This window comes from Talpa occidentalis, unplaced genomic scaffold (assembly GCF_014898055.3).
Source record: "Talpa occidentalis isolate TD23 unplaced genomic scaffold, MPIMG_talOcc4v2.1 talOcc4.6, whole genome shotgun sequence".
NCBI lineage: Eukaryota > Metazoa > Chordata > Mammalia > Eulipotyphla > Talpidae > Talpa > Talpa occidentalis.
This window is the reverse complement of record NW_023604972.1, coordinates 116,476,393-116,487,034: the sequence shown is the minus strand read 5'-3', so window position 1 is coordinate 116,487,034 and position 10,642 is coordinate 116,476,393. Positions and strand designations below refer to the sequence as shown.

Below are 10,642 nucleotides of genomic sequence, written 5' to 3'. Positions count from 1 at the left end.
TAAGGCTATCCTAGTCCGAAAAGCAACTTAGGTTGGCAGCATCTCCTGTGTAACGATTTCATTGCTACCCGCCAGACCAGCGGACAACCTATCAGCGAAGGAGTTTTTCCTTCCGCCTATATCCGCCCCGGACCAGGAACACCTAAGTCGGAGAAGCGATCTGATTGGCTACAAGATAGACGACGCAGAATCTCTCAAACCCAATGAGACTCCGGCTCCCTAGGTTTCGCTCCTATTCCGCGCTCTGATTGGTCCTCAACAAGAGGGCGGAGACTAGCCGAAATTGACCTCTGGATCTGACCCCGGGCAAAAATGGCGGCGGCCAGGTGCGGGAGGCTTGTGTTCCGCGGCCCGGGGCTGTCACTGCACACGGCGGCCGAGGCCGCGGCCAGGACTCCGGATGTGGCAGTGGCCCCCTTAGCGCGCTACCCGCCGATTGTGGCCTCCATGACTGCAAAGAGCAAGGCTGCACGACAGCGGCGAGTGGAGCGATGGCAGGCGGCGGTACACGCGGCCGAGTCGGTGGACGAGAAGCTGCACATCCTCACCAAGATGCAGTTCAAGAAGTACATGGTTTACCCGCAGACCTTCTCTCTGAATGCCGACCGCTGGTATCAGGGCTTCACCAAGACCGTGTTCCTGTCTGGTCTGCCCCCGCCGCCCGCCCAGCCGGCGCCTGCGCCTGCCCTGGACCTGGGGGCCCTCCGTGCGGTGGCCTGTGAATGCCTTCTGCAGGAGCACTTCTTCCTGCGGCGCAAGCGGCGGGCGCCCATTTACCAGGAGCGTGAGGCGATCGCCTCGCCCTTCCTGGATCAGCTGGTGGCCGCCCTCGTGGGCCTGCTCAGCCCGCACAACCCGGTCCTGGCTGCCGCGGTCCTCGGTGAGCCTCGGCCCCGCTAGCCCTAGCGGGAGAGGTGGGGCCTGAAAGGTGCACTCCTCAGGATATTTGCTCTCTTTTCATTTCTCTCTGACTTGTTAGTGTCTTCCTCGTTTGTTCATTCCAACCTGGAGGCAGCCTGGAAGTGGGAGACAGGGGTCTCCTACCTGCATTGCCACCGGCTAACTATGCAACTCCCAGACTAGCAGCCTAAGGTCTGTAGGACTCTAGAGCATTGTTAGTTAAGGAGCTGGTTAGTTAAGGGCAGTCCTGAGGCTGTTGTCGTTTGGCTCTTCCGTCAAAGAATTAGGTGATGGTTGTCAATTCATTAACTTCTTTTAGCCGCCTAATTTTTCTCATTTTCGAGATGACAATTGCAATAGTAGTACTTTGCCAAAGGACTGTGAAGATTAAATGCGATATTGATTAAAATACTTAGTACTTACTATGTGCGTGACCCTGTAACAATTTCTGCATGTGCCAGCTAATTTATTTCTCACAATAATTGATTACAGTAGGTACCACTGTTTTATTAAAAACAGAAACAGGCACCGAAACGTAAAATGTGCCTAGGGACAGAGCCTGTAACTGGCAGATTTAGAGGTCAGGATTCAAACCCAGCCATTCTGGGTTTGTAGTAAACAAATGGGCAACTTCTATTTAATTGTTGGGTGTAGATATGAAAAAATAATTGGTGGCTAGTTGAAAAAAATCAGTATTTCTGATGTCATTTTATATCTACCACCTAGTAGGTATCTTAATGTTGGAATTATGTGGCGTACATGTTACTTCTTAGTTGGGAAGTGGTCTTGACCAAGCACCATCATAGACTTTGAGTACTCAAGATTGATGGCCTAAGAAAACTTTGTCAAGTCCCAGGTTCCTCTTCCATAAAATGCAGAGATGATAACTATACCTACCTTTGAGGATTATTGTGAAATTGATTAGTAGTTCATAAGACAGTTCTGACATCTAGTAAGCTTCCTATTTATGATGATACTCAAGTTGGTCCTTTTTTTTTTTAATGTTTATTCTTAACTGAGAAAATTTTTTGGTAACAGCATATAGTGTATTGATGGCACAAATAGTAAGTATTTGAACGTTATAGTTAAGTCATGATCACTTAAGTTAAATTGTCCCATGATCTAGACTTAATCTTATATATGTGTAAATTAAGTGTAATTTTCGGTATGTTTTTAATTCGACACATTCTTAAGTTATGTATTGCAAGTTAATATTTAGCAACAGTATTTATTAATTACTATTTAGTATTATTGAGAATTATAATAATAACCAAATTTATCGAAATGATTGGATGAGAAAAATATGTCTTTTTACAGATAATAAACGCCCAGTTCACTTTTACTGGATGCGGGGTGAGGAAATTATTCCTTGTGGTCATCGGAAAGGTCGAGTTGATGCTTTGCGATACCAAATAAATGATAAACCACACAACCAGATTCGGATATCCAAGCAGCTTCCAGAGGTAAGCCGTTGGCATGTATATCTCCTAACATGGTGAAAGGCTTTTGGTAGCATATAACGTTTTGGGATGGGTCCCTTGCTCTTTGAATACATCTCATCTGAATTTCTTTTTTAGATTTAACCTGATACATATATTGTGCCAACATCAAATAATCATTTTAACTTGCGTTGAGGCATCAGCTTTCAAGACCATATAGATCTTTTCCTTTTCTTGATATAAAGACACTGATTAATAATGTATAATTTACTGTAGACTACATGTACTACCTAATCATAAGTCAAGGCATTTTCACTGTTAAAAGCTAGACATTTTGCATATTTGCATTTCTTTGGGTATTTTCCTTTTGTCCATTTCAGAGGTTGACACATTTTTTTCTGTAAAGGTCTGGATAGTAAATATTTTAGTCTTTGCGGACACGAAGTCTCTGTTGCTTCTGTTCAGCTTAATTCTCAACAGTGTAAAAGCAGCCATGCATAAGATGTAAATGAATGTGAATGACTGTTCCAATAAAACTTTATTTATCCAGTCATGTGCTGCCTGGATTTAGCACATCATTAAATAATAATGTTATCCAATCATTTTGTAAAAACATCTCATTTGGAGATTACAAATCTATTAAGAATAAAGAAAACACATACTCTAGTATTACTGTGAATTCACTTATGACTTCTTTTTCAAGTTTGTGCCACTGGATTATTCTGTTCCTGTAGAGATCCCAGTTATGAGTTGTAAGCCAGACAAACTTCCATTATTCAAAAGCAATATGAAAATACCATATTTATTGGTAAGTTTCTCTTTGGATGCTAAAAATGTGTTTGAAGTATGCTGTGCATAGTTTCATAATACTTGGTCCAGATCCAGAGGTTCAGATAGTTCACTAACAATGTAATGTTAGTTGCAAAGTACATGAAAAGTGGCAGAAAAAATATTCCTTCAACTTACTGTTTTAAAATATTACTTGTTTGTACTGTTAGCAATATTTAACTTTAAAATATAGTTACACTTATTGATAAGCTTATCAGTGTGCTGATTGGTATGCTTTGTTGATTTATATAAAAAGTGTAGTGTTTTTTCAAAAGTAAACAAGTACAGAGTTGGATTTTAGGAGGTGATTGATATTTGCAGACATTTCCTGTTATGCTACACACTCTGATAACCACTAGTAATACAGAAATTAATAAGACTTGATGTCTTACTCATGCATCTCATTCTTTTGCTATTTTTCTTCAGTTATTATGCTAGCCAATTAGAGGAAGATTTTAAGAAAGCCTTATAATAGTCCTCCAGGTCTATTTTATTATCAATCCCTTTTCGGTCATTGTAATTTCAGAGATTGAATTTGGGGGAACTTTTGGTTGAAAAGACTTTACCACTATCGTTAAGAATGTCACCAATTTATGAAATATTGGTCCTTCTTTACTTAGAAATAGTATAAAAATCAATTCTCTAATAGGAATAAGCTACATAATTTTATTACATTAAAATTTTGAGGAATTTTTTTGAAGTCATGAAGTATTTGTATTTTTTGGTGAATGATGGAAAATAATAAAGCTGATACTGATGACTAACGGGTTTTAAATCAATAAATAGGAAATTTAAAATAAATTTTATGTAGTATTTTCTTTCTATTTTCTCTTTCAGTGAACTTGATAGCTAGCTGATTTTATTTTCAGGTGAAATGTGACTTATGAATAAAATAATTAAGCCAATTTTTCCATCTGTGTATTTTGAACACAGATCATATGATTTGTAAAGAAGGAAGATGGGGTTGAAGCAAATACTAAAGATATGTGCTCAAGATATTCTATATGTACATTTCATCTGAAATTTTTTTCCTTTGCTCTTCAGGCTCAAAGACAGCAGATCCACACTGTTATGGTCATACCCAGTTTCATCTGTTACCTGACAAATATAAAAGGGAAAGACTTTTGAAACAGAACTGTGCTGATCAGATAGAGGTGGTTTTTAGAGCGAATGCTATTGCAAGCCTTTTTGCTTGGACTGGAGCACAAGCTATGTATCAAGGTAAGAATAATCTTACGGTATTATTCTTGAATGATATCGGTGACATTTTTTTAGGAATTTATATGGTTCAAATTGTTTGCTTTAGGTGAAAATGTAGGCTGAATGTTAAGATGCTGTAAACTTTTGCAGTGGCATTAAATACAATTGGTTTAAAATCAGTAATTAAGTACTTTACATTTGAAGTTGGCAAGTAGCAATTAGGTAGTTATTTTACATATTCTTTTAACCATCTCTGCATGTGTGTTTTTTTCTCATAACATCTTCAATCATTTCATAGACTATAGCCAACAAAGTCAACTAAAGGATAGCAGTTTCTGAAGCTATAAAAGGAAATTATTTGGTGGAGTAAATTTTAGATTGAGTCACAGTTGTCCTATGTAACCTCTTCAAAGATCATATCCAGGATGGAGATTAATAGATTGTAATGCTAACCAACTTTTGAATGCTTTTTATGTACAAGATACTGTTGGCCTCAGAGACATAGTATTGGATGAGCCAGGCGGATCCTGCCCTCCTCAAACTTACAATGAGGAGAGTAAAGATGATAAATGTACTATTTTTAGCTAGAGCATTTACTAGAGTAGAATGATTTATAGATTAAGGATATAAATGAAGCATGGGGCAGGATCTATTACAATAATTTAGGGGAGATCTATAAAAATATTACATTTGAACAGAGTCCTGAATGGTAAGCTACCTATACACAAACTTGGGTAAAGACACTGCCAGGCAAAAGAAATTTCAGGTGAAAGTCTCTAAGGTGAGAGAAGACTCAGTATGTTTAAAGAACAACATAAATGCTAAGGAAGAAAGGGTACAGAATGATGGGAAGTGATACAGAGGAAGGTAGAGACCCTACCTCATAGGACTTTAGGAGCTCATTATAAAGCATTTGTAGTTTATTAGAAAACCTAAAGTAATATATGTAGTTAGATTAATCCTATATAAATATCCAGGAGGAATTCTAATAGAGATTTAATTGTCAAGTTCACCTTTTCCTTTTATATTCCTGTTTTAAACTTTATCCTTCCAATTGTTGACTTCATACAAATAATTAGACAGAATAGAAATAGGAATAGACAGAATCAGAAAAGGTGCACGGAAACTTTCCTTGAAGGTGTTAGAGTGGCATTGTTTCTTCAAGAAAGATAGAAATCCTTTTTTTTTTTTTTTAACAATAATTTAAGTCCATGTTTTAGCAATATTATTCACTGGCTATCATTCATCAAGGTTGATATAAAATACATGTGAGGAAATCCAGTTTCTGCTTTGTCCTGGCAGTTGGATTTAAAAGTATTAAAGCCAGCCAGTCTGGAACAAGAAGCAATCTGCAATTTTGAGTAGTGAAGGTACTAATTAAGGTTTCCAGGAACCTTATGGTGACATAAGACATGTTAGGCAAAATGACAGCCACGCATAAAATCAATATTGAAATATGTAAATTTAACTAAGGACATGTTTTTTTCAGTTCTTAGTCTATTTCCTGGAGGCATTTTGTGTGTGTGCAGATTTGGTGATGTAAATGGCCAAAATGGTTATCAGGTGGAAGATGCTGCTGGTATGGGGAAAATTTGAATATATTGGAAGCCAGTGAATAATTATGTAGTAAGTGCCAGATGAAGGAGTGATTTGCAAAAATAGAGCTTACTGCTCTTTTTGGATGAAGGGGGATAGGTTGAAAGCTGTGGAAGGACAGAGCTGTGGAAAAAAAAACCCTTCATGATTTGGGGGCTGCAACAAGGGAGGAAATATTTTTGTTGTAGAAATGGAATATAAGATTGGAAGGGAAAAGATCGGGAAAACTTTGGTATGTAAAATATCTAGGTTTTAGGAAGTATTTGATACCTTCTATATGTTTCTTTTGTTAATAAATGTAATAGAATCTAAAATTTTTTTCTTCTTTTAAAGATTTATTTTTATTTATTTATGCAAAGAAGAACTGGGATACAGGCCAGAGGTGTGGGGGATGAGAGGATTCACCAGAGACAGAGTGGGGAACAGAACAGGCAGATTTACTAAAATACACTGCTGAGGGGAGCAGCGGACCAGACAGGAGAGGTCTGCTGCGCCATGTGGTTCCTGGCCGGGGTGTGACCTTATGCCACAGTGGCTTCATAGCACTGAGACTTTAACTTACTTTGTGCCTCCAGGGTGGTCCTAGTGTGTAAATTTTAGTACCACTTTCTTCTGCAGGTTTCTGGAGCCAAGCAGATGTTACTCGTCCTTTTGTCTCCCAGGGTGTGATCACAGATGGAAAATACTTTTCCTTTTTCTGCTACCAGTTAAATACCTTGGCGCTGACTACCCAAGCTGATCAGAATAACTCTCGTAAAAATATATGTTGGGGGACACAAAGTAAGCCTCTTTATGAAACAATTGAAGACAATGATGTGAAAGGTTTTAATGATGATGTTCTACTTCAGATAGTTGACTTTCTTCTGAATAGACCAAAAGAAGACATATCACAGCTGTTGGAAGAGTAAGGAATGGCATTTCATTCAGCACTCTGATTAATTTCACTGAAGGGACAGTAAAAGGAATTTTGATGATGGGGCTTACACTGTCAAATATTAAATGTTTTTGATATTTTAAGGTGAAGATTTCTCATGTTAACCTAGGATTAGACCTCATTTTGTTCAAAATAAACAATTTATAAAATTGAGGTTTTGTTGTAGATAAAGTATGTTGATTTAAACACTTTATTCATACACGACTGATGATATCAATTGAGCTGTCTGCAATATCTGTCATTAATTGCACGTGATTGTAAAAGTAACATGGAAAATAATTCAAATGCTTAAGAATATGTAGATGTTTTAGTTTCCTTATTTTTTTATTAATAACATGGTATAATTTTGTCTGTGCAAACCCCTTTAAAACATTAATAGTATTTTACACATGTGGGAACCAGTCCAGAGGAGTTATGACATTTCCACATTTTCACGGATGATTAGTAATGAAACAGATGAATTTTATGCAACTTAGATTATTAGCACTTACAAGAAATACTAACATATTTCAGTTAGTGCTATTTTCTCTATCCCAAGGATTACAAAACTAGTTTTGCTGTGTTTCAAAATCAGTTGTCAGTTGACAAAATAATCTTATTGAGAATTAAGACTCATTCAGAACATTTTTAATGAGAAAAAATTATTTTTGTGTGATCATGCTTAACATTTCTTATTTTATATTGTCTCCTATTGTGAATATTTAAATATCCATTATGTACAGTAGTTATGTGATGAATAATTGTTATTCTCCCTCCCTCCCTCTCCCCTTCCTTCCATGCTTTCCTAGAAGCCTGCAGGTTATTTGCCAAAAATGATTGTGAAACTGAAGGAATATCATTTGAAAAATATACCTCTGCTCAGTTAAGTGCTTGCTTTGCAAGGCATTGTTCTGTTTTATAATAGTCTACTGCTGTGTTTCTCCCAGAATGCCATGCAATTTCACTTCATTCTTTTTTTAACCTGTTTACAAAGTTTGGGATACAGTTTTCTATCCTTGGTTGTGTCTATTCTGACCTGTCTGTTGTATTCTCATTTATCTGTCATGGGAAGATGGAGATGTATAAAGCATACATGTACCAAGCTTCAGGTAAATTATTACTAATCTTGGCTCTCACTTTCTAATTTAAGAGAAGAATTTGAGTTACCTCCCTTGATTTCTGCTTCCATAAAACAAAATCATCTCAGGAAATTAATTGTAAGAGTTAGTATTTGTGAAAGTGCTTTTAAAATACTATGTAATTAAAATATGTAGGTTCAGTTGAAATACCATTTCTTTTTCTAAGCTGATTATATTTAATTACCCCATCCTTTGAATATGTGTACCTCTATGATAGCACCGGTTTCATTCTCTTGTAACAACGCTCTAATTACAAATGGAGAACACATACATTCCACATATACATACCTATGCCTATAGGTCAGAACTTAATATAACACTATATTCTAGAGCTTGGTCTAAATGTGTTTGTGTGTATATATATGTTTGTGTATATATATATGTGTGTGTGTGTGTGTATATGTGTATATATATATATATATATACACTCACACATATATACACATACAAATGTATATATACAATTGTATATATACAAATGTGTGTATATATATATATACATACACACACACACACTAGTTCATTTAATTATAATGATTCTGTGAGCTAGCTACTATTCCCTGTCTTGTTAACAAACAAGGCAAATAAAACTCAATTTATTGAAGATCATGTAATTAAAGAGTGCTAGGGTTTGAGTTCAAGTGGTTTCACTCCATATTCTCTAGTAATTCATCATAAAAGTCAAAGCTACCATGATAAAACAGTGGCATAAATTTATCTGATCCCTATGAATCCTAGGAACACATATTGGAGCAAGTTGCATTTGAGCTGGTAATTGATCGAAGACATTTTCCAAAAGCAGAAGGAGTAGGGAATGGAACTGTATGGAAGTGGTGAAAAGCTGCAAGATTTACTGGGAAAATAGGCAGTTACTTGATTTATGTAGATTGCATGTTGTTTCTGCAATTGAAGGAAACATTTTTTACCAAAAAAAACAAAAATCTTGCCGATTAGACTTACCTCGCTAATTTCTGTTAACAGTTTTGTCCTCGAGGCATTGATTTTGTGACACCCCCCCCACCCCGCCCAATGGCCAGATTACTATTATTATTGCTCTGCAGTGCTGGTTTGATCCCACCAGCCGTGGAGCAACCACCCACATGGCAAGCAGACCTCTCCTGTCTTGCCCACTGCTCCCCTCAGCAGTGTGTTTCGCCAGTCTGCCTGTTCTGTTCCCTGTTCTGTCTCTGGTGAATCCTCTCACCCTCCTGTGCATCTGGCCTATACCCCGGTTCTTGAATGAATGAATGAATGAATAAATAAATAAATGAATAAATAATTGCTCGCCGAATTCAACCTTTTTAATTAATTTTTAGGCTTTTGAAATGTGTTTTCTCGCCAAAAAAAACCTAGTAAGGATATATTAGGAGGAATTTAATTTCATTTGAGATAATTAAATCTTGTTTTTAAGTTAGAGGAGGCTATATATAATTATCTGGCAAAATCTGGGAACCTCTGTTTCTGCTCTACTAAATGAAGGACTAAGTGAGTTCTGATTTGTTTTGACAGCTTCCTTGTGAGATTGGAAGAAATTTATTCATTTTTATAGAACCAGAATTGACAACCAGAGAATATTTGGACACCATAAGTAGTTTCCCTTTCTAGCCTAAATTGGGTTTTCTACCGCACTACACTACCCACTCTAGACGAATGTTGGAGTGCTCTTATAGACTTGAGCCATTATCAGACTAGAGAAGCTGTCCAAATGGAGTTTCAAATAGAACTGCTAGAGTGCTGTGAGGTAACTCATCAAAAAAAAACTCCAGCACTTCAACTTCTGCTTCCAAATATGGCAGACTGTTGAATCCAATTTTCCTGCTGTAACATCTGATTAAATAAAACAAGCTTGACTTGAAGGCATTAGAGCGCTAACACGGTTAGCTATAATCTGGAAGAAGTGGAAATCGAGACAGTGATCCTGTATTGTCCTGCTTTTTGCTCGATGGGGGAATTTTGCTAACAAATAAGAGGCTGAGAGGATGATTTATGTTTTAATGATCTTCTAAAACCAGAAGGGCAAAAGTTAGAGTACAGGATCTCCAAGGTTGGGACTCTGATTTGAGACCAAAAGACCACATCCCAGGGGTAAGGATAAACTAGATTATAACATTCACATGCCATTTACACATGAAGTCATCTATTTAGCTCTGAAAAATCTTTTTTTTTTTTTAAGATTTATTTATTTATTTATACAAGAACTGGGTTATAGGCCAGAGGTGTGGGAGGGTGAGAGAATTCACCAGAGACAGAACAGGCAGAACTACCTAAAACACTGCTGAGGGGAGCAGCGGGTAAGACAGGAGAGGTCTACTGCGCCATGTGGGTTTCTCCCTGCCCAGCCGGGAATCGAAGCTGCGCTGCAGAGACTGGACAGCTTCACAGCACTGCGCTCAATCCCTTGCACCACTGGGGAGGCCCAGCTCTGAAAAATCTTAAATTTATAAAATTGATTAAGGTGACCTGAGATTTCCAGTGCCTCTAGGTATTTGAAAGACGCAAATCTGAAGAAAGAGAACATTCTCTTAGGCTTCTAATTATTTCTGCAACCACTTTTATAAATTAAATATCTGCATAGACTAACTGAGTCAAGGAGGAAAAAGACAACAGAAATGAAAACAAATGAAAAC

General features: G+C 37.3%; 1 protein-coding gene across 1 annotated transcript; it reads left to right on the top strand.

Moving 5' to 3' along the window:
* The first annotated feature begins 306 nt into the window (after positions 1–306).
* MRPS30 (mitochondrial ribosomal protein S30) lies at positions 307–8,396 on the top strand. The gene is given in 6 exon segments (XM_037530174.2): positions 307–880; positions 2,218–2,363; positions 3,043–3,118; positions 3,121–3,147; positions 4,212–4,388; positions 6,582–8,396. Coding segments are annotated over 6 exon segments (1,284 nt in total). The 5' UTR covers positions 307–312; the 3' UTR covers positions 6,872–8,396.
* The last annotated feature ends 2,246 nt before the right edge of the window (positions 8,397–10,642 follow it).